General features: G+C 37.6%; 5 protein-coding genes across 7 annotated transcripts in view; 3 read left to right on the forward strand and 2 right to left on the reverse strand.

Annotated features, from left to right (window-relative positions):
- The first annotated feature begins 21 nt into the window (after window positions 1–21).
- LOC5517856 (coiled-coil domain-containing protein 148) lies at window positions 22–7150 on the forward strand. 2 transcript variants are annotated; one of them, XM_032362432.2, is made up of 12 exons: window positions 22–160; window positions 1575–2015; window positions 2416–2737; window positions 3186–3330; window positions 3546–3752; window positions 4167–4307; window positions 4513–4631; window positions 5000–5117; window positions 5248–5298; window positions 5939–6028; window positions 6549–6688; window positions 7073–7150. In XM_032362432.2, exons 1-12 carry the CDS (start codon window positions 100–102, stop codon window positions 7080–7082), a joined length of 1845 nt encoding a protein of 614 aa, XP_032218323.2. In that variant the 5' UTR covers window positions 22–99; the 3' UTR covers window positions 7083–7150. The 2 variants fall into 2 exon arrangements, 1 of the variants encoding a protein (XP_032218323.2); XR_004290072.2 differs by lacking the exons at window positions 5000–5117; window positions 7073–7150 and having other exon boundaries at window positions 6549–6680.
- Window positions 7151–7206: 56 nt separating this feature from the next.
- On the reverse strand, window positions 7207–11056 carry LOC5517858 (protein downstream neighbor of Son). The gene is given in 4 exon segments (XM_001637864.3): window positions 7207–7723; window positions 8088–8527; window positions 9972–10026; window positions 10029–11056. Coding segments are annotated over 4 exon segments (1704 nt in total). The 5' UTR covers window positions 10938–11056; the 3' UTR covers window positions 7207–7423.
- Window positions 11057–11098: 42 nt separating this feature from the next.
- LOC5517852 (uncharacterized protein RP689) lies at window positions 11099–13971 on the forward strand. Its single transcript, XM_032362434.2, has 2 exons — window positions 11099–11287; window positions 12824–13971. The coding sequence occupies exon 2, from the start codon at window positions 12851–12853 to the stop codon at window positions 13517–13519; it is 669 nt and encodes a 222-aa protein (XP_032218325.1). The 5' UTR covers window positions 11099–11287; window positions 12824–12850; the 3' UTR covers window positions 13520–13971.
- Window positions 13720–18493, reverse strand: LOC5517855 (procathepsin L). The gene is made up of 6 exons (XM_001637865.3): window positions 18306–18493; window positions 17296–17542; window positions 16409–16600; window positions 15855–16046; window positions 15012–15283; window positions 13720–14569 (listed from the first exon to the last, which is right to left on the reverse strand). Exons 2-6 carry the CDS (start codon window positions 17533–17535, stop codon window positions 14470–14472), a joined length of 996 nt encoding a protein of 331 aa, XP_001637915.1. The 5' UTR covers window positions 17536–17542; window positions 18306–18493; the 3' UTR covers window positions 13720–14469.
- A 614-nt stretch (window positions 18494–19107) lies between these two features.
- LOC5517841 (tensin) overlaps window positions 19108–24255 on the forward strand; it is a 35005-nt gene continuing 29857 nt past the window's right edge. For both annotated transcript variants that reach the window (XM_001637795.3, XM_032362430.2), the window contains exons 1-8: window positions 19108–19454; window positions 21429–21543; window positions 22143–22180; window positions 22374–22427; window positions 22574–22617; window positions 23070–23137; window positions 23808–23905; window positions 24153–24203. In XM_001637795.3, the coding sequence (XP_001637845.3) occupies window positions 19260–19454; window positions 21429–21543; window positions 22143–22180; window positions 22374–22427; window positions 22574–22617; window positions 23070–23137; window positions 23808–23905; window positions 24153–24203 (663 nt within the window). In that variant the 5' untranslated portion in view covers window positions 19108–19259. The remainder of the gene's footprint in view (window positions 19455–21428; window positions 21544–22142; window positions 22181–22373; window positions 22428–22573; window positions 22618–23069; window positions 23138–23807; window positions 23906–24152; window positions 24204–24255) is intronic.

Genomic DNA, 24255 nt, shown 5'->3' on the forward strand with positions numbered 1-24255 from the left:
GTTGACAACTGACAACAACAACTTGTTTTCTCGCGGTATCAGCGCGATTTTATAAAATACAAGGGAAGCTGATGGTCGTTATTAAATCGTGGAGATGTTATGAGTGGTAGAGATTTAAGGAAGTTTCTGAACTTCCATCGAGATGCGATAGGATCGTCAGGTTAGTTTTTTTTTTTAGTTTTTGTAAAAAGTAAGCTTATAATGCACTAGTCAATTGAAACCTCCACCCCCATGGTCCCGAAGAGGGGTGTGGGGCTAGACTTTGACCCTGTAAAAAACCGAGAAAAGCCCCCACCCCCTCGGGACAAAACAGCAGTTTAATGCCCCTACCCCTTGGGATGCAAACTATAGCCAACTACCCGACAACAAGTCACCTGAAATAAGTTTTTTTTATATTTTAAAGCCAGTACACTTCAGCGAGTACATTTGTTCCAATTACTATGAAAATAACAGTTACAAAAAAGATGGAAAAATAAATCATCTTCATCTGGCATAATTTTTTTATTAATACTCGTTTTTGTACATGTCTCCGTGCAGCATGTCACACGCTGATACATGGATTTGCTTGCTACAGAAGAGTCTCAAGCCAGAAACTAACATGATATTTGTGACACTATTCACTTGTCCCAAACCCCCACGGTGGGGATAAGTCTTAGAGTCCAAAATTGTCAATTCCCCCACCCCCTCGGGCAGATTCTCGTTCAAAAGTGCTCTAAACCCCCACCTCAACCCCACACTTCCCCGGGACCATGGGGGTGGGGGTTTCAAATGACTAGTGAATAAGCAGATAAGCTATTAATAGTAAGATAGTTACTTCAGTTTATCTCTATGGACACCCGATCTTAAAAAAGGCAATTAGAAGTCCTGATAGAAAAGTTATATCATGAATGAATCACAGGCCTAGTTTCATAGCTAATAACCCAACTTGGACAGAAATCTTGTGAAATCGGGTGAAATACAGTACTTATAGCCAAATTCGTTGTTGCACGACCTGCCAAAATTTACATTCCCTTTCTTCGTTTGGGAATAGCGCGTAGTCAATCAAACCAAACAATCATAGCCAGAGAAACCGCCCCAAAGCTTGTGTCTAACGACACACTATTCCCAAACGAGACATGGGTTTTGGATTTGCCGAAGTCGCGCAGCAACAAATTTGGCTTTAAATATGTGAAAATAACCAATAGAGCAAGGCGGCTGAATACAGAGAATGTATGAACATTCTCACAAAAATTAGGCTTGTGATAAGCTCCAAAATCTTGTGACACCCGTCTAACGCAGATGAGTTGACAGTATGTAATTTCCAGTCTCCTAGTTTTCATCCTTTATCTCCAGGCCATTTAAAAGAATTATTTCAGGTATAAATACTTCTCCGATAATTTTTTCTCAATTTTGTCTGATATTCTTATGTTTTATTATCCATATTTATAAAGCTTTCTGGCTTGCAGGTAATACAGTATGTATCTCTAGTGTTTTCTTTATAGAAACAAGTAGGAAAGAAGTTTCAATGTACATACCAATCAATTACAAATGATTTGTTTGATGGATATAAAATTACTCCAAAAATTATATTACAGATAATTCATTAGTGACCCGAGTGACAGAAGGCCATAGAAGCAGTCGCTACAAGCCCATAGACTATGCCAAGCTACAGGCCTTTACCCAGATTAAAAGAGCAGCTGGGAACCGCACCTTGCAAAAGATTGAACAGATTACACAAGCTCGTAAACAAACAAAGGAGCAAAACTTATTGCAACAGCACAAAGCATGCTGGTCAAAAGAGCAAATCAAGTTAGCAAGCTTGCAGAAGAAGTATCAGAACGAGCTGGATGGGATACGCCCAGGAAGCCCTTATAGCTATCATTCAATTGTAGAGTTCTTTAGAGAATTGGAAATCTATGAAGACTTGCTCAGTGAGGAAATGAAAGATTTCAAGAAGAAGACTGTAGACCCAGTATGGGACCTGCGTGAGGATTTGCAGTTCTGGTTGGGGGAAAACAGAGAAAGATTGATTTTAGGTGAGATCTTAGGTCTGTAAAGCATAAAATCACTGGCATAAAATAATTGCCATTTCCAATTCTTCTCCTCATCAATTTCTGGCATTTGACACCCAGTGGTCACCCAGAGCAAGCTCTTGTAAGCAACCAGCTCCACTAACACTTACAAGAGCTTTGACTGTATGCCAAACTATACCGATAAATCAGCAAAAAAAAAAAGAAGGGATGATCCTACTTTTCAGGGAGTTGGAATTTCACAAAAAAATGAAAAAATAAAATAAAAGATAACATGCCCCTAACAGCAAATACATAGCAAATTCAAGGAATGATTGAGGCTTGTCTCCATGGATAACATTTTCTAGTTGCAGCCATGCTTCATGATCGTGTCACAATCTATGTAATGTGTCTCTTTTTCTATAAGGTGAAGCAGATCGCGACCATGCAGAAGTAATGGATGTTGTAAACTCTGTAAAAATACAACAACAGCAAGTGATGGGAAAACTTGAGCATGAACAGCGACAGCTTGAAGCAGAGCTTGAGAGCTCTCCCTTTCAACTCCTGGTAGCTCCTGGTCCTTCCTCGGAAGTGCGGGTAATTAAAACTGGTATCCCCGAAGAAGCTTTGAACCTTGAGTGTCCAGATGTTGACTTTCGTGAGTCTGTTCTGCAAGAGTTTCTCTTACTGGATAAGAAGTATGAGTCCTACCTGGAATATCTGGCCCTCAAGTACTCTGGTGCTGACAGGTATTTGGTTTGTTTTTTGTGAGTCTCTCTGATAGGATTAGAATTTTTGAAAATACAGTTTGATAATTTGTATCTGCTATGAACAAAATTTTGTCTGGAAACATGCTGACTTTTCACTTACTCTCTATATTTCAATTTAAACTTCACAAACATGTTGTATACATCCTTAAAATCTGGCATTTCCTGGACTCCCCCACAAGGCAATGGTGTGTGTGATTTAACACAGTGAGCATTTACTCCAGGTTTTTAACATTGCTGAGAGGGGAAAAGGGGGGGGGGGGGGGGGTATTAAGTGAATGACACTCATCGACAGTTTTGACCAGGATTGTTGCTCCCAAGGCTTCTAATATACCCAACATTATACCATAAATGATGCCCTCATGAAATCGTCAATATGTACAGTTAGGTTATTCAAAAAATTTATATATTTTGTCTCATTTTCTTTTAGTTCTGACATAGGGGGTTGGACGAAAGAAGATCATTTCCACTTCATGTGTATTCTGGAGCAATACCCACCAGAGTTACCAAACAGGAGAATGCTCTACATTGATAGGATGCTACGGGAAATACCCCACAAGACTAGAGCTGAACTGGTACTTGACACACTTTTCATTACCCATGGACTTCTCCTGCATGACCCTAGCATCCTATCCTAGCCTAAACTTACCATTTCAACCTTCTGTTGATTTATTTCACTGACTCCTCCCAGGCTGGCATGGGGGTCAATGGGTTAACAAAATCAGAATTGTTACATGATCCTTTAATATTGAACAGTTCTAGTAAACATTCATTTTCCTGCTATTTAAAGGTCCAGCATGAGAAATGGTGGATGGCACACAAGTTCTACCATGAGCAACGCTTGAGCTCATTACGAGCCTGGTCTAATGATCGTGAAGATTTACTATTGAAGGCCAAGGTGACGTTTTTAGAAGCCTTAGCAGCCCACGAGGAAGCCGTCAACAAAGAGATAACTAGACAAAGGCAGCAGCAAATTTGCCAAGAGCTTTACGAAAAGGTAAGTCCCCCCTTACCCGATTTGTGAGCCTAGAAAATGCTTCTTTAGCTGTAACTCAGAGCATATTATTTTTGTTTGGGGAAGTGCATTCCTAGGGGAGTCCGCATACACCATCCTGAGCTGCCAAAACACGAGCTATTTCTTGAGGGATTGTTAAATATTATGCTTTTTCCATATGATACCTATAACTGCGCACCTCCCACCCCACCCATCAGCAAAGCCTGGGTACACTTATAGGGCCTCTTTTAGATATCGAGTGTTCTCTCAACAAAAAGTGTCATCATCATCATAATCAGTATCATCATCATCATCATCATCATCATCATCATTACTGCAATATCAACTTTTCCTAAATTTTTTTACTGATTTTATCTAGTAATAAGTGTAACCACTTACATTTTTTTGTTATTCAAGGTTTTAGCATTCAGGGAGCAAAAACTTGAAGCACTCAGACTTCAGTCAGCAATCGCTGCCAGAAAAGAGGAAGAAGAACGAGAAATGGTTAAGGCTCTTCGTGAGAGGGAGGCAAAAAGAAGAGAACAAATCCATGAAAAGGTTCATTTCTTTTATTTGGGGTATTTTTTTACCTTACTGAACCCTGATGATGTTGTAATGGGTTTTTGAGACATGTATGCAAAGTAACAGTAGAACTCACCACAATGTAACTTGCATTTACAAGTGTGTCTCTTTGTACTGTACAATTTATTACCTCCTCATACATGCAGACAAAAATGTAATATATTGAGGTGTTCTACTGTAGATACAAAAGTATGAAGACCAGAAGGCCAGACAGAGAAGAGAGGAAGCAGAACGTGAGGCCATTAGACTGGCAGAGATCCAAGCACAACTTGAGGAACAAGCCAAGCTTGACAGAGAAAGGCAAGTGGCAAAGGAATCTACTGTACGCTCTGATTATGCTGTTCTCTCTACAAGAAGATACTAGACAGAAGCTTGGTTTGCCTGAGTGGGTTGCTGTTCATCCTTAGGGAAAAAGTCTGTGCCAGCAGGATTGTTTAGAAGTGAAATTGTGCTCTGTTCACTTTTGCTGGAAATTGGCATTTTTAAAGGGCTGCCTCATCTATGTGGTGTCCATCAATAAGAGCAACATTAATGTGCTTAATTACTGTTATTTTTTTTTAAATTTGTTTTTCATACATTTTTTTAAATATGAAAGAGCAGGGGATAGAGTTTATTCTACTGTATACAATGAAAAACTGCATTTTGAAGTAAAGTCAGTCATATCATAGGGTTAAGTTCAGAGAAGAAAAACAGAAGGAAAAAGAAGAAGCAAGGCAAAGAGCCCATGAAGCTGCGCTAGAGGCCGAACGGGAGAAAGAGCAAAGACTTGACAGTCTTAGAGAAATGGTATAGTTTTTGGTCTCAATGGTACAGTTTGTGGTCTTGGCTGTTACGTAGGCATGTCAGCACACACCCTTATCAAAGTTCATCCTGTGATTGATACCTGATGACACTTGCTTTACATATTACATTACAGGTTCAAGTTCATGTTGAAAATGATCCTGAACGAGTGTTCAAACAAACAGAGGTAAGTTCTTGTTATAGGACCATCACATGACTGTCAGCTCTGTCACAGGCTAATAAGTTGTTTTTTTATAAAACCATGCCTTATGCTCAATTGTTTGTGTAGGTAATGAGACCTAGACAGATTTAACCCTGATAATAAAAATATTGATTGTGAAAAGATAATACAGCTTTGACCGTAAGGCCAAGCTCAAATGCTTTACTTTTGCTGGCTTTTCCATTTGCAATTTAATGAAAAAAAAAAAAGATAAAGCAATTGAAATACATGCCTCCTCTGCAGGCGTCGTTAGTGATTTGGGAAAATTTGTTGCGTGTTCAATGAAAAGTGGGGGCCTGAGTTAGAGGAAAGAGGGATTGCAACTAGTCACAGTCAAAGGAACCCCAATTCATAAAAAAATACTGAAAAAGTAAAAAAAAAAAAAAAAAAAAAAACACCTGACATGCCTGTGGAGGAGGATAGAAAAATCAAAATTTTATACAAATTTAATAATTTACTGTACATTTGAAATTGTGGATCATTCTTTTTAAAATAGATTTTCTAATAGTATTGATGACTTATAAAATACTGAAGACACATGTTCTCATGTTTTTAAAGGTTTGTTCCCAGTTACATATTAGTATTTAATATCTTATTCCTCTGACAGGCCACCCTAGCAAGACTGGCAAGTGCCTATGATGAGGAAACAGAGTTACAAAAACCTCTTTTTACTGTGTATGGTTATGAGGATAGGAAGGTTTGTTGGAAACTCTTACTGAGCTACATAGTGTAATGCAAATTTTAGTTCCCTGGGCACTGATTTGGTTAGGGGTGAAAAGTTCTCAGGGGGTGGGGGCACTACTGTAATCTGATAAAGCTGGGTAATAATTTACAGTATTTGAAACAGAATACTCACCTACAGTATTTGGAGAAGAGTAGTAAGTCTGAATTTTGAAACAAGAGCTTAAAAGCTCTAAATGAACTGCTGTCATGTCTCAAAAGAAAATATTAAATTCTAGCTAAAGAAATTAATTACCTATCTAGCTAAAGAAATTAATTACCTTATTTACTTTGTTTGATAATGAAAAGAGTAGCAAGTGCATGTCAAAAGCCTCGGATTCAGCCATTTCTTTTTTGAGATAGAGGGTTGGGAGGGCATTTATTTGAAGGGGGGTGCTTATTAAATTGTTTTCACCTTAGCAAGGGGGGGGGGTTGATGTGTAAGACTTACTGTAATGGAAGCTTTTCTCAGATTTTCCTTTTTTCTTTTCATTCAGGTATCTAGTGACCCAAGATTAAAGGTAGAGCAAGCCCTTAGAAATGCAGGACTCCATTCCACTGATTACGCCCGTAGAATACTAGCGACAGTGAAACCCCCTCAGCAACCACGCAAGGACCAGCAATCAACATTATTCAAGTAAGGAGGAAAGTGTTTTACTCACTTGAAGGTACATGCCACCAGGGTTTGAATCAAACACTTTCCCAAGCTCAAACAGAAATCACATCAAGAAGAAAGATTGAATCAGGGGTGTTATAACCCACCATTAGCATTCTAGGTAAATAAAGGATAGCAGGTTAGTTCGAATTAATAATAAAAAAATATGACTTTCCCATTATCCTATCAATTTATAGTACATCTTACCTAAACTGGACTTGTTTGGCCTATGTATTGCCTGCTATAATATATCCCTTATAAGCAAGGTAAAACCAGTCCAGTATATGCTAAAGTATGCATTAGGTGTGAGTCACATTTAAGTAGGTTCACCTACTTCAAATTGTTTTTATGTGTTTTTTTTTTCAGGGACAACTAAAACACATCTACACAGGTCAATAGGAACCTTATCGTGAATGTCAATGATGCTTCCTCTGCATGCGAAAAGAAGAATGTGAAAGCACGTGCTGTGATCTAATAGAAGAGTAACCACCAACTCTAAATTTGTGACAACTACTGTATATTTCATTCTCATTCTAAAGCTACAAAGTATAGTGTAAAATTCTGTGTACATAAAATAAAAACATTATTGTAATTCTATGCTTAGCTTGCACATGCATTACCTTATTTTAAAAATATAAAATGTGAATAGAAAAAAGTTTCTTGTGTTTCTTTGGGTGGGCTTTGAGTTGAAGATTATTTTATTAGAATGCAGAACTGCTAAGATGTTTGTTTCCAGCTAAACTTCCCATTTTTACATGTCAACTCTTTCAAACTTGCCTTATTCAAAGTCTGCTCCTGACTAAAGTATTTGCAGTTTGTCTCTGATATGCCTAGTTTGTGAGAAGCAAGTGCCCTTGAGCCTGTCACTGAAGGCTGTGATACAAAGTTAATGGCCACAGAGTTCTGCTGAGGTACAAATGCTGCTTGGTAACTACCCTCCTGAGTGGACTTGATCAAGCAACAAATGTCATGCACCACTGAAGGCATCAGAGGGCCTGTTATCTCCAAACTGAAGAGCTAAAACAACAGATAATATTCCTTAGTAGTTAGAATTAATTCAACAAAAACAAACTACTTGTTAATAATGTATGAAGATTGTTTGAGTTTTGTTTGTCACTTAGCAGTTTCATGGATTAGCTTTCACTCTAGTGGTTAATGTTTCTATGCCTTTCATGGATTTGTTTTGCAATAGCATATAAAAAGTACTTCCAGCTTTCTCCCTCCTCAGTTCTTCTTTAGTGTATACTCAGCAGCTGACAAGAGTGAAACCACACACTTTTGCAGTACACTATTGCAAACCAAAATGCAGGAAAAGGTAAGAAACATAAATAAATGAGTTGTTTACACCTGTTGTTAGCAGAGCTTTAAATGTTAAGTGTACCTGTTGCAATCCTTTGGACTGTTGGTGTTTGACAGTTCCCTGATTCACTTTGAGAGACCTCAGCGTAGCTCCTTCAAAAGCAACAGGAGCCAGTAGTGTTGGCGGCACCCCAGCCAACTGCCCATTTTTGGGGACAATACTTCTCCAGTTCAATATAAAATTAAAGAGTGCTCGAGTGTCTTGCCCCCTGACATAAACTGTTGATGCAGGGTTCTGGTCAGTAGTTCTGATTTTTGCAGTCTGTGTAGTTGTGAGTTTATTGGGTTCATAAGTAGGGAACTGTTCTTTTCCTAGCCCCATGCTTTCTAACCATTCTCCCCCATCACTTGCATCATCCTCGTCATCGCAGTCACTTGTGGCTTCATCTTCTGAGTCACTACTGGATGTGGATGGCTCCCCATGGGTAGGGGTACTTAGGTGTGGCAGGGTGAAGTCTATTCCTGTTGACATTAGAATCCAGTTAAAGGGACTCTCTCAGCCTCTCATGTTTACCTTTGCATCATTTACAGATAAAATTACAAAATGGACCAGCCAAAAATATGGCTTTATTGATAGCACAATAGGAGACTTGTGTTAAGAGATAACATGACCTGTCTCGGTGGGAAATTCAAACCAAAATAATCACGGAAATTAGGTATTCTTAATGGGTTTCTGAGTTGTAACGTCACAGGAAATCATCTACCTATTCTGTGGGTGAGCTCGTCCCCCCACGCTGCCTCACAATGCTATTGAGAGGATTCAACAACGAGCACTTAAGATCATCTTTCCCGTGGTACCATACTCCGATTGCCTGATGAAGGCCGGCATCAGATCTCTAAAAGGACAGAAGAGACGAACTCTGCAAAGAGTTTATGAAAAGCTTACGTAGGGACAATCCATTACATCAGATTGCCTCATCGAGAACCACAAAGCCACTACACCAATATAATTTAAGAGCAGATAGAAAGATCGTACCCGCCCTTTGCAACACTAACAGGCTGGTGGACTTTGTCACTGTTAAATTTGTGGAATTTCTCCAAGTCATGTAATTATTTGTATTTTATGTAAGTTAGTATTTATATTCCGTGTGCGCAGACACCCATATTTCAAATTAATCAGATTAATCTATCTATCTATCTATCTACCTACCTACCTACCTACCTACCTACCTACCTACCTACCTACCTACCTACCTACCTACCTACCTACCTACCTACCTACCTACCTACCTACCTACCTACCTACCTACCTACCTACCTACCTACCTACCTACCTACCTACCTACCTACCTACCTACCTACCTACCTACCTACCTACCTACCTACCTACCTACCTACCTACCTACCTACCTACCTACCTACCTACCTACCTACCTACCTACCTACCTACCTACCTACCTACCTACCTACCTACCTACCTACCTACCTACCTACCTATCTATCTATCTATCTATCTATCTATCTATCTATCTACCTATCTATCTACCTATCTATCAGTTTATCTCCAAGCACAGAAAACCTGATAAGAATGACTGGGCTTTGGGGGACTCTCCAGAAAAATAGACAGGGTTGATCATCCTATTTTTAGGGTATAAAATTTTGACCAACTGCTATCCCTTAGGGGGTGTTGAAGGATTTTTCAGATTCTGCTATCTCTTAGGGTATAAAATTGGACCAACTTCTATTCCTTAGGGGGTGTTAAATGTTTTATCAGACTAGGGGTTAAAAATTCCTACAACTACACCCAATTTTCTATCTCTTAGGGGTTGGAATTTCTGTTGACCACAATCAAAGTGCCTTAGGTTTAAAATTGATTTTGACGATGATCATCCCTGTCTGTTTTTATCGGAGTCCCCCCAGGGCCTGGGACAGCTGTTACATATAATATCCAACATTCTGTACACACCTTCATTTTTCAAAGCCTCTCGAAGCCCCTTTGTGGTTGGGGTGATGACTGCATCAACACATCAACATCATCAGAAGAGATTCCCGCCGCACGAAAAAGCATGGTACACTGATTGGCGCACATAAAGAAATATGGACAGTTCCCACAGCGAAGCAAATTAAAGACTGAATGAAAGCTATTAACCCAGTCTGCCTGAAGAGAGCTGGCAAGAGATTCGTCAACAAAAACATTGCTCTGAGTGTTCGTCTGCCTAGGTTCTGCTAAAGCTTTTTCATTGTTGTTACTTCTTGGGAAAAGCTTCAACCATGGCAAAAAAGGGTGAGCCCAACTTCTACATATTTTATGCAACAAGGTTCTTGCTTGATTGAAGTCCATGTTCTCATCAAGGTCATCAAATTCTTTAGGTTCACAGCGGACGAAATCCGATATTCCCTCTGCTAGCTCTGAGCTTTTAAGCGAACTAACCCAGCTGAAACTCTGCGAGGAAGTAAATCGTACTTTGGTCTTCAAGCTCCAGTCCAAAGGAATAGTGTTAGAGCTTCCAGCGACTTCCTCAGTTTCTTCAATATCATCAGTATCTGGGGGAACTGAACTTGTTGTTTGTTGTTCAAAAGACATAGAAGCTATCCGCATTTTCTTTTGTTCTGATTTATAATCATTTTCTTTAGATGCAGAACAAGTTGCTGCCTCTGTACGCTCACTCAGGGCCTGGAATAATCTATTATGTTCTTCATCCACTGTCTCTTTTCTCAGATTGGGTCTTTTTTGGGGAGGACAACCGAAAGGGTTTCGCCGTTTGACCGCCGTAACATGGCCATCGTTTTCCTTGGTCGAATTCAATGGTCTCAGAACGTTGGACTTGCTGCAGGTTTCTAGTGTTCTGCGTTTTTTAACCTTGAGCTTTATTACTCCTGAAGGTCTTTTCCACTCGTTTGCAACCGGTGATCCTCCTTGTTTTGACATCATTTATCTATTTCGATAAGCCAAGTAATGTTTTACCTAGGCAGAATATTTTTTGTTTAGAAATTCCCCGCCAAAACTTACAATAGCACCCAGTCCTTTATTGTCGTATTCCACAGGAAGCCCAAATAAAAATGTTCTTAGGGGGTATTTTGGGTAATCTTTTTTGTTTATTGGATCATCAGTCGGAAAAAAGAGAAATTCGGCTCATTTTTATCTGGTCATTACTCGGCTATTCTTATTTCTGGAAATTCCGTTTTTGCGTGACATCCATAACTCCGTCCCAGTCTTTTATTGTTTAGTATAGCTAGCCGATATCATTTCAATTCTTCTATTGTATGATTTATGAGCCCCAGGTATGATTCAATTTAGTTGATGGATTCCTAGATACTATTTAAAGAAGTCGATGTGAGTATGAAAAGTTTACTTTTTGTGTTGAAAAATCATCCAGTTACCATTGCACGAATAAGCTTAGTTCAATGTCCGATTGTTGCTCAAATATCGTGTCGATTGTGTGAGTATTGATTTTAATCGATCCTCAAATCCTTTCAATAGCCGTTCATATTAAGACTATCGATAGATTTCGATACACAGTATGTCAACAGTACTTATCCGCTTTTAAATGTTTTTTCTACTCAGGTCACCGCAATGTCACCCGTTTAATTTACTTTAAAATTAACTACAGGGATACCTGTGTTAGCCCAGTTATAAAATGCAACTTTTTTTGCGCCCCAAGTTGCGAAATATAATACCCACGAGCCTTTGCGATTTCTACCCTAATCTCTCAAACTTTGATTGCCGCCATCTTGAATATTGAAATCTCACCTGGTAAACTTATCATCTGATAAGTTTGGGGTCAGGTATAGGATTTGGTAACTGCCTAACCAAGTGCACCCGAGGAGCCAGGCCTCTGAGCCACAGCTCCCTGTTCCCTAGGGGGATACCCGTCACACCTTCCGGTGAAATATACTTACCTAGTTGGTTGACATGCCACACATAAGGGTGTGGTGGGAAAGGCAAAAAAGACGTGATTCCAGTGTTGAGTCGAGCAATATTTGCAAACCTCTCGGAGATAATGCAAACGTGCCAAGGCCTGAATAACCGGGGGCGCCCAAGCCGCAGCAGGGTCTAGACCCAGGAGTGCACGGTCATCCTCGATTTTAACTTATGCTAAATTGCGCTTATGCTTTACATAGAACCACTTGTATTTGTATCAAACCTTCGCTATCTATACTATCCATACTGAATTTTATTGATTGAACATTTAACCTTGGGCAAAGCCCACTGTATTTATCCTTAAGGGGGGCATGAGGATTTTGATGAACACAATGGCTACAAATAATGCTTCCCCCTAGTTCCCCCTCCTTCCATCGAAAAACTGTTTAGATTATAACAGGTTTCTATAGCATAAGTCAATCTTTTGATTGTGATCTTATTCATACCTGTCAACCTCCGAAAATCTCAAGGCTTGAGAATTTTTGTGGGGGAGGGGTTGGGTATATTTATTTTTTGGGGGAGGGGTGGGTAAACCTCGCGAACAAATCCACTTGAGAGAGATCTCGTGAGGGTGTTAGATAAATTGTGCTGCACAAGGGAATTATTGTTTTAAATATTTTAATAGAAAATAGGCAAAATGACGATTCTTGAGACTTTGTGCTCTACGCAGGAGAAGGGGTGCAAAATCTTGTGACTCCCGACTGATGCAGGGGGGGGGGGGGGGTTGACAGGTATGCTTATTTGACTCTTAGTCAAGTTACTAAGAAAAGGCAGCCCCCCCCCAAAAAAAATCAACCCCTCCTCCCACCCTGCATTTTTTTACTATTTTTATTTGTTATTTCAACTTGAACTTGAGTATGATAGTAAGTTGACAAGATATTGTTTTCTTTTTTCAGATAGCAAAAAGTGTCTTACATTAAGAAATGGCAAACATGATGAGCAATGAGAGGATTACTCCACTGAGCTACACGAAACCATCAATAGTGAAAACTCTGTACCAGATGGCAGGGGACCTGGATCAACTATTCACTGAACATCAAATTAACTACTGGACTGATGGTGGTACTACCCTTGGATGTGTGAGACACAAAGGGTTAATACCCTGGGATGACGATATAGATTTGTGCATCTCTAAAAATGATGAGCAAAAAGTATTGGCTTTGAAGCCAGTTTTAGAGACAAGGGGCTATGATATAGTCAACTATAAAAAACCTTTTGGTTACAGGATATATCCAGTGGCCAATTCGCTACCATTACCTCCTGGGAAGGTGGGGCGTTTCCCTTTTTGTGATATTTTTCTGATGGTAAAAGAAGATGGGAAATATGTTCCATGTCATGAGAAGCCAAGGAAAAGGTGGCCAAATGAATACTATCTTGAAGACGAAGTTGAAAACTTGAAGAGAAGACCATATGGAGACTTATTTCTTAATTGTCCAGGAAATGCAGAGGATTATTTGGCCCGTTTTTATGGTGGGAATTGGTATAGTGAAGGTGTTACGCCAGTGATGGATCACCATCTGGATATACATTTTGAGCCAGTAAAATTTCAACTTCAGCATGAACATTATCAACCAGCGAAGCCATTTTCTTGAATTATTATTTATATTGTGTCAGTAATCAACCCTGGTATTAAGGGATGTATCAAGTGACATCAGAAACCCACAAGTGAGTTGAACATGTTGGTTCATCTGATCTTGTTAACAATCTTACAAAAAAACAGTTTTTTTAAGGTCATGCTGGGGTTATCATATTTCACAGTTAGATTCTCAATTGCCAGATAAATCATGTAGTATTAGCTCAAATTGTTATACTTTATTTATATAAAATTTGACCAGTTTTCTCCAAAGTTAGGGCTAACGCTCTAACCATCAGCACAACTACTTGTTTTCACAGAGGAGTTCAACTTGTCTACACATTTTATAGCCTAACAAGGACTTTTATTTTCATAACTACCATATTATACTGTTAGTAACTCTGGCATTTGTACTAAAAAAGAACTTATAAATATTAAATAATATTAAGACTAAAAATAATACAAAAAATACACCAGGCCACTGTTATTTTTTTCACTTCTGTGGTCAACACATTGAAGTAAAATGCCTTGGCAGGAAGCAATTTAAGTGACTGATGGAAACTAAAATGCATTTTGTCTCTTATGAAGGTGAGTTAGCTGATTCCTCAAAATTGCAGTAATTACAAAAGACAGTCTAAATACATCCACTTCACATTAGTTATCCAAACAACATGCATGTTAGGAAGTAGCCCACTTTTTACAGCTTGTCTTTAGTCTTCTATTCATAGAACTTTAATGTAATAATCAAAATCCTAAAGCATCATGCAATAGTAACAGTTAACAAAAAACTAAAAGAGGAACAGCAACAATGAAAATAATGACATTATTCAGCTTGAAAGAAATTTTCCCTTCTTTACTGATTTTGTATCAATTGCTACTTGTCAGGTGGCTAAGCTATTTCAATAATACATGGAATGAGTGCCAGGAAGACAACTTTATGGAGCACAGAGTTCCAGTGGGGTACTGAGTTTACACCAGTGGATAACTAGCTTTGCTGGCCACTCCACACTTGTCGTGATCATTTCTGGCAATCTTGATGTACCCTTCTTCTCCCCATGAAGGTCCCCAACTAAAATAAGAACATACAGTATCATCAATCCATTACCACAAGTCGTATTAAAGTTCAGATGAATCTTTTTATGCATTATACATGAGCAGCATTACCTTTTTTTTGGGAAAAATATAATTGAGCCAATCTCTAGTTATTTTAGGCCCAGAGGTTGACAGATAAATAACTTTATAGAGTGAAAGGACAAATACTGTACAACACCATAAGGTAATGGTACTATAGCTGCTTGCTGACACAGTTCAAATCAGTTTACACCAATATACACCAGTAAACACTTACAAGAAAGCATAATGCAAACCGAGCTTGACTAGATAGCAAAACTGGTATTTAAGAGTAAAAAACGTAGATCTATAGTATAGAGTTGACAGTATTCAATCAAATACAATGAGCACATAGGCATACTGTAACTAGAACTAAGAGGGTTATCTCTACCTCTCCCTACCTGTTCTTAACCAGCCAGTAGTCTTTGCCATCGTCAGTTCCATAACCAACAGCAAGTACGCCATGATCCAGCCTGGTGCTGCTACAGTCGGGGTCGTCATAAACCCCTTGGTGGTAGAAGTGGAAAGTGCTTTGACTGGCATCTATTGCTATCGAGATTGGGCCAACAGACGCTAGGGCTTGCTGAAGTGCATTCTCGTCCCCAGTGGGAATGTCTACAAAGCCAGTATCTTTAGCTCCAATGGCAGACTTGTTGTAGTGACAAACACCATCCTGGAATGCAAATGGCACTACTTAGATTTCAGTGTGGATTTTGTTTACTTTTTCAAATGAAACAATTGACTTTTTCAAATGAAACAATTGAAAGGGCTGATAATGGGGGTGGAGTGGAAGGACATCATAACCTTTTTTGAATATCAAAAAAGAAAAGGCTGTTGATTTAAATAAAATGATAAATTGAGTAACAATCTTATGTTCAGCCCTTCTTATATCCCATTTCTGGATCTGCTTCTGAATTATGTAGAGCAAGAAAAAGTGCTCTTTTGTCTAAATTTCCTATTGTTTTAAATTGACTGAAATAGAAATATCAATTTGGGTGACAATGCTGTTTTTTTGTTTTTGTTTTGAACACTCAAAACTCTCATCACTCTTAAAATACAAATTATGCTGTATTAAATACCTTATAAATAAAATTGTAGGTTGTAGGACTGACATGTATGGATTGAAACAGGTTTAACTCAACATTAAGATGAACATCCCATTCTCTCAAAGTGCTTCCTAGCCTGAGAAACCATGTGCCAGTTCGATAGGGTTGACACAAGGTGAAAAAAAAAGATTAAATTACCTTGGCTAAATATGGATAACTCTTCTCTGTGTCAATTCCTCCATTCTCCTTAATATACTGGAATGCATTATCCATCAGTCCTCCCTCACAGCCATTGTTGCCATACTTTCCTGAACAGTCTACAAGGTTCTGCTCACTGAGGGACACAAGTTTTCCAGTCTTTCTGAAGTGCTGGCCCTCCAAGGCCCCAGTCTGAACAAGAGAAATGCAGAGATATATCACTCAAGACATGCTCCAATGTCTAACATAGACACAAATGGGAAATCATACTGTATTGCGTCATGCAAATAAAGCCATGTTACCTAGGCCAAATACAGATTAATGCACCACAATTGGAGACAGGACCTCTGGCTCAACCTCCTTATCCAAGAAAACGAGGATGTTGCAGGTCCATGTAGGGAGCAATTTTTTTTTTAAACTCTTACAGATTCTGAGCAGACCCAACCTAGATTTGACCTAAACCTCTGATAAATGAAATCAATGTGGTAACCATTCCTTATACTATTTTAAAGGTGTTTTGTTGAGCATTCCTTCTACACTGTTTACAAACATACCGTACTAAATGCCCAGCAGGAACCGCACTGGCCTTGATTCTTCACAGGCGTCACATACCCTTTGGAGCGCCAGTCAATTGAGTCAACTACTTTAACATTGGCTGGGGGTAGGAAAGTCGCTCCTTTTGGTTGGGATTCAGCATGCTTCTTAAGTTTCAGGCCAAGCAGAGTCTGGGAGATTTCCAATGAGGTCTACAATGGAAATTATATTATAAAACTACATGGTCACTAGTAACTGGTGTTAATATCATGAAATTATAACACTTCCTATGCATTACTGAAAATGAAGAAGGGCTAGGTCCCCAATGCCATTATTTATTGATTGCTATTTGCTATTTAGGCTGACAACCTTTTATGAAATAAAAGGTTTTTCAAAGAAATGTTGCCAGTGCAGTTGCAAATGGAAATAACAGTTATAAGACAGACTGCTGCTTATTGTATTGTTGTAATAATAATCTTTTAGAAAACTGAGCAATATGATTTCGGACATTTTTCATCTTATCAGGTTTGTAGAAACAGGGGGCCAGGAAGGGTGATTTTGTTAAGGATGAACAACCTTTTTTTCCCTTTCTTGTTCAGAGCAACATTAAAATCTTTGTTCTGTAAGGGTGCTATTAATCTAATTTGTGCCCCTGAATTTTGAAACACTCTTTTTATGAGTCATCAAACAGAGCTGTTGCTGGTTGATTATTTATGTTTTCTTTGAAGTATATTTACTAACTGAGAAAGCTCTTTAATCACACAGATCCCCCTAAGCACCCTGCTGTACAAAGGTTACCATCCTGGAAGCAGGCAAACAGGTGCCTAATGACTCAGGACTGTTGTCTTGTGGATGGTTGCCTAATTACATGGTTGTCTAACACCTAGATATTAGTGTGTACACCTACCATATCCCCCAAGTGGTTCATGGCCAGTTTAAAGCTGTGTTTTCCCTCATTGTGTGTCACTATTTTCTTCAAGTTGTTTTGCCAGATAAAGTTTCTCATTGTTTCTTCATTCTTGTTTGGATACTCTTTTCCATGGAATGACTTCCATGCCTTCCAGTTTGGGTCTTGTAGAGGTTCCATAGGAGGCATTGCGAGAGCACTGCTGATGCACAGCAGGACAGCGAATATTACTGCTTCCATTGTTGCCCTAGAAACAAAGGAGAGCTTCAGAATACAAAGTGTTAACAATAGAACTTCACAGCTGGGTTTCTATAGAACAAGCCAGTAAATATAAGGAAAATGCAAATTAGTTGACAGGTATTTGAAGTTTAGCTTCGCATTTATACTATATTCTATAATATGATTTATTTGCAAATTTAAACAAACTGGGGGTCTCATATATATAGCTTAACACTTATAGATTTAATCAATTCATTTATTCGGTAGATTCATTTACTTACTTGCTTACTTACTTATATATTACTTATGGCGCATGATAAATTTCAATCACAAAACTTTTTCCTGGAAGTTTAACTTTAACAAAAAATTTGAAAGATTTTCGATATGTGTAAGAGTTTAAAAGACTTTGAATCTGAAAGTAAAAAGTACTTATACTTAACGCTTACTTAACATAACTAACATAAGTAAGTATACTTATACGTTATATAACCTTACTTTAGTTACCTAACTTACTTCTTAGGTTACTTATCGCCTGTTTTCCTAATAGAAAACATGTACTTAAGAAATTATTTTCTGTTGATATTGAGTCTTTTAACAGTTGAATTAGCCGTCAAATTTCAGCTTAACTACCCCACAAATCAAACGATTTCGAACAAACAAAGGTCCGGCAAACATAGATTTCATTTCTTTCACTTCAGTCTAGCGTTGTTGTTCCGTGTGGTGCACAACATGGCGATCATATCGTTTTCTCTTGAAAAAAATCTACACGAAATACATCTTATATACTCTACCTTTGTTTGAAGTTACCCTTTTTTCTTTCAAGCGAGATCAGAAACGGTAAAACGTGCTCTATGTTGTAGGTTGTTGATGTGTTGATATTTCCGCCAAGTGTGATATGCGAAGGTGAAAATACCGGGAACAGAATACAAATTACTGTTATTCTATTGGTCAATCTCAAAGAAACTCTAATCTGATTGGTCAAAAGCTAAATGTATGCGGCACAAAAGCTTTACTTTGGTCACAAGACTTTCATGTGAGACGCAGCCACTATGACGTCACACATCGATTCTTATCTGCTGACCACATGGGACGCAGGCTCTGTACCACTACACCCCCACCCCTCCTATAACATCTTTATGATTTGATTTAGCAACATAGGATCACGCAATATGTGAACCCGAAACATAGGCATTATTTACTTTTCTGCAAATTAACACGAGTACAGGAATTAAAGTTTTTTCCCTTTCATCACATGCGTGTTTTTTTGGCCCGTGGTATGACTTTCTTTGTTCTGTTCTAGTGTGTTATTCATCGCTTTATCGCCGTTGTCGATAAGGTCTTGTCTAGGTCATTCGTGAAATTTATACTATTTTCGTAAAAAAAGAGGGGGAGGGGAAGGATTATTTTAAAAAGGTAAATAGAAAACAGTTAATTCATCATTCAATAAAACTAAATGAATCACCAGTCTAGAGCAAGCGTCAAATACAATTCCCTTCGAAATTTTGTTTGTGAAAGTCTCAATTTTGAAGCTTTAAATTTTGTATAAAAGGCCCCTCCCCTGTGAATATCTATTTATAAGTGATTTATGAATAATGCGTATTCATTGAAGGTCTCCCGTGTCACATAGCGCGTGCACACGCAAAAACACAACCCACTAAAACGAACGTTCACCGAGATTTCTGTTCCAAAGAAGCATGGCTGCTCGGTCGATTAGTAACTAGAACAAATGCTAGCCATTTTATGGAATGAGCCAGGCTAGCAAGGCGACCTCTGATCGCCTTGAAGGTTTTATCTGCCCCGCATGCTTGGTGGATTTCCCAAGTGCCGCCAAGGTGCAAGACCACTGGTCTAGTTTTCACAGTTCGAAGGAAGGGCAAAGCAGTGAAGATGGGAGGGATAATGACGAAGTTCCTGGTATTGGACCGCCACAGCTAACAGAGGTAGCGTAATTACTTTCGTTGTTTTTTGTTGTCATGGGAAGAAAGCGTGACTTTTAACCCGAAGGTTTTCATGCCGCCTTTTGAATGAAACTCGACAAACTCATTAAGTTACTTATTAAATTACCTATTGTGTGCAGAAGTAGATAGGACTATTACTTCTATACCGTGACATATACATTTTATTAGTTCACAACTGAAAAACCTTGGATTTTGAAAATAAGATGGCGGTAGTCGTCAGACCCAAAACATCTAATCAGCACTCCAGCGTGGTTGTCACCATTCCAAAACATTTGTCAGACCTTGTCAGGTTTCCTGTTCCGTTGACGACAAAACCAAGTTTCCTTACCCCTTCTCCGCGAGTTTAAACTTTTCGTTGCCACTTTACTTTTTGAATTTATGCGTGAAAACAGCGCCAATTATATGGCTTTTTCTTGTAAATCGAGTACTTTATGTCAATTAATTATGGTTAGGTTGCATGGCATGATTAAATGAATGAATTGTCAACAAACTCTTCATTTGATAGAAGTCTGTAATTGACTTGCCAATAAGTATGATCGTTCGTACTTTCCTTATGCTTTTCTTGTCCTTCTTTGAGAAATCAAATTCTAAAAAAGAAAAACATGTTTAATTGACACTAATGTGAGAACATCATTGAACAGAGATTATAATCACAGTATCGTTGGAATGCTGTGTTTACATACCATAGGTACTCCATTGAGCTATTTTTTTTAGAAGCATATAACTGAGAGGGGAGAGGTAGTCATTAGAAGGAACACAAATCCTTGACTGTGATTTTGAGTATTCTCAAAACTCTTGCAAGATATCTAAAATTTCTATCACAATCAAGTTTTGAATTTGTAACAGAACACATTTCGTATGAGTTCACAAGTTACCATAATTTCTTGAATAATTCCCCGACAGTAATTATTAAACTCTAGGGTAGATGACCACATCACGAAAGATATCTCTGTTTTTAAAAGTTATAAGAAATTACGAAAAAAGGCTCATATTCAAGCAATTACATACCATACTCAGGCATTTGAAAACCTCATCAAAAAATATTTCTGTTAATAGTTAAAAGTTTAAAAAACAAACAAAAAAGTGACTAAAGGCACTCTAAAATTACTTTGACTTTTCTTGCCTAAATGTGGAAGGAATGATTTTTGCATCCCATAAAAAAAAAACATGACAGAGAAAGGTCAGGGTCCAGACCACCTTTTACCACGTTCCAAGCGATGTTTGGTAGGGCTTATACTTGCCAACCTTGAAAGCTAAAAAAAACGTGAGATTGTTCTTCAAATTCAAGAACTGTATAAGAAATTACTGATGAATTTTCCCGGGAGATTACAGTAAATGTATAGGAAAGTTTGAATTTTTGCCGGGAGATGAAGGCTAGAAACTGTGAGTCTCCTTCGAAAATTGTGAGGGCTGGCAGGTATGCAAGCTAAAGCATGAATAGTGTTATAGACTATTGGATTGGGAGGAAAATTGAGGATGTTTTACCCAACCATCTGTGATGCTTACTTGTATAAATTGATAAGAAAAAACTCCAGCTTCTGTATAGAATTTTAGTATCTTCAGGACATGTGCCAAAGGATCTTTCACCCCAATTACTTTTCCCTATAACAGACATGCTTGAAATTTGCCTTTTTACAATATATTGGAAAATCAGCCCAATTTTTTTACTTTTAGTTAAATTCTCTGAATCTATTTGACAAAGAAATAATAGTAGTACAGTAATATTTTAGCAACTTACACTATTTTATGTTTATATATAACATATTCTCTTGCCTGTTATCTAACTTACAGTACTGTCTTACATTATAACTAACTGATGCACTTATCTGTTATCATACAGAATGCAAGGTATGCTTGATATTTCCTTTATGTCTGCTGGTTCTAGAAGCCTTATGATCATTATATCCTAAGATTTCAGATGTAAAAATTATGTTTATTTGAGTGATTGTCTTGCAGGTAAAAAATGGTGGAAAGCAAACACCGCATGTTTTCAAATCAGGAGTGTTCCAGCTCCCAGAGAGGTGTAGGGTGTGCAGTGAGACCATCAGCAATGAAGGGAGTTACTGTGAAGGTAAGATTGTTGATGGTTTCCTTTTCTTATAAAAGTACAGTAGATAGGTTTTATCTATAACAAATATACATTGGACAACATTACAAATACAATTTACATTCTCCCTTTTTTATCTTATTTTTTATATACATTTAAGTTTTTTATCTTGGTTTGAAGGAAAAAACATGCAAACTACCGTTTCATCTCTACAAGCCTGTTTCGTGGTTGCCCACTCATCACCTCCACCTCCTGATGAGTGGGCAACCACGAAACAGGCTTGTAGAGATGAAACGGTAGTTTGCGTGTTTTTTTCCTACAAACCAAGATATATCCCGCTCTACACCTATGTATTGAGCACCGTTATATGAACGCCTGCACTCACGCATTATTTAACTTTTATATATATATATAACTTTGTTTATGTTTGTACAGACTACATGTTTGAGTGTACTTTCAACTGGGGCAGAGCATAGGCTCATTATGGGCAGACAATAAAATCTGAAATTCTTGTCAAGAAATAAATAAATTTAAATTTTTTTGTTATTTTAACAAAAAGTTCTGTAGCTTTTCTCAAAGCCTGTAGCTTGAGTAAAGCATTAATTTCTTTTATTACGTTGTAGGATGTGGTCACATTTGTCACAAGAAATGTGAGAGCATGGTAAGTAATTTTATTTCTATGAGAAACAATCCAACATGACATCTGTAAATGATGATCAAAAGAAATACTTAGAAAGTTGGTGAAATGCATCTTTTATAATGTTTTTACAGTATGTGAAAAAATGGTTCTTTTAAATTATTACTTAAAATTAATTTAATTAATTAATTATAACTTAATTTATTTTTATTTATAGGTGAAAACAAAATGTCCAAATGTAACAGCTATCTCCACAAATCCAAACTATAAGGTATAAAATAGACAACTATTTGTCGAAGTTTTTGCTATGCACTAAATAACTCTTGATAGGCCCATCAAGAAGAGATGGACAACTTTGTTAACAAAATGAACAATAAACTTTATAATAGTATTTAAACCATTTTCTTGTCATTTTAGACACCAAAAGGAATTTTCAAGCACTTACAGCATATTGTATCAAAGTGAGTATTTGTGTTGTTTGGTATTTTTTTATACAATGTTTTACAATGTATTGTTAGAATATTATAACTAAAAATATCTCCATTGGTGTACAACATTCTGTGTTGTGCATATGTAGTTTCCCTCATTTCTTAGCTCTCCACATTAAAATCAACATGGTGACTCCAAATAACTTTTTTGAACCATCAAATGAGAAAGGGTTTTCTCAGATCTCAACCTAAAGCCAATTGGTAGGGACTAAAGATACTGTATATTCAAACTTGTTTCCAATTTCCATTAAAAAAAAAATGGAAATTGAAAGCAATTTCCATTTGATATTGAAAATGTGATTCAGGATGGCCAATTATTTTTGATAGGATGGTAATGGCATATTGCTTGCAAAATAATTGTTTATCTAGTGTAAATAAAGGTCTTCATGCCTTCACTAATTTATCATTTCAATGATATCTTACAGAGGCAGGGTTCGACATGTTGACCATGAGTTTGACCTTGACCTTACCTATATTACAGAGAGAATTATTGGTAAGTATTGATAAAAAAATTTTTGTATCACTTAAGACAGGTAATTAACATATACATACCCTTTGCTTCTAGTCCTTTTGCTAATTAACAGCCAATTAGGGCTCTTGCTATTTATTGCACTAAAACAAATTTAACATCAATAATAATCAATATTAACACCACCTGTATGCGTCTGATGAACACCATTCGGCCAATAAAGTGATCTTTGGATTTGAGCTGTCATTGTTAGGCATCCACCGACAAGACCAATAACACCAATAAATTCCTGACCTGCAAAATGCTCAACACAAATAGCTTTCTGTCAACTGCTTTAGGTAGCTGGTGATAACAATAATTTGTGCTGAATTGAGCAAGCATAGGGTCAGATCGAGATGATAACCTTGCTATATGAAAGAGATAGCTCTTTCAACCATTTTCAGTCCTTGAACTCTAGTAATTTCAATGAGTAAGTTTCTTTTTATCACAAGATTGCATTTTTCATAGCTGTCAACCTTGCTTTAGGAAAAAACTTGAGAAAATACGGTAAATTTATCAGAAGTACAAAGATAGCTAATGCGGGAGAATACAGTAAATGAATGAATATTTTCAAGAAAATTAGGCTTGAGAAAAGATTCAAAATCTTGAGACTCCGGCCTAATGCGGGAGAGTTGACAGCTATGATTTTTTTCAGCCATGTCATTTCCAGGCACGGGGCTGGAATCTACCTACAGGAACAACCTACGTGATGTAGCTAAAATGCTACAGAGGAAGCACCAGGATAAATATATGGTAAATAATAGTAAAGGATGATATTCAATGGAAGATATTCGACACACCAAATGACAGAAGGGATGATATTCCATTAAATGTTGACTTGTGTATATCAAGTGTTAATGGCTTATTCCCTCAGAGATAAATATATGATGAACGATATAAAAAAGTGATATTGATCAAAATTTTATGTAGATCATATTTTAGTAGCTCCCTCATCCTGGACATTCTAACAGATGCATTTAAGAATAAAATTTTCTTGCAGGTGTTTAACTTGTCAGAGCGTAGATATGACATATCAAAGCTTAATCATCAGGTGAGGCTTGCTTGTTATTTGCTGTAAACTCCATCACCTCCAATGCTCTGTT

This window comes from Nematostella vectensis, chromosome 2 (assembly GCF_932526225.1).
Source record: "Nematostella vectensis chromosome 2, jaNemVect1.1, whole genome shotgun sequence".
In the NCBI taxonomy this organism is placed as follows: Eukaryota; Metazoa; Cnidaria; class Anthozoa; order Actiniaria; family Edwardsiidae; genus Nematostella; species Nematostella vectensis.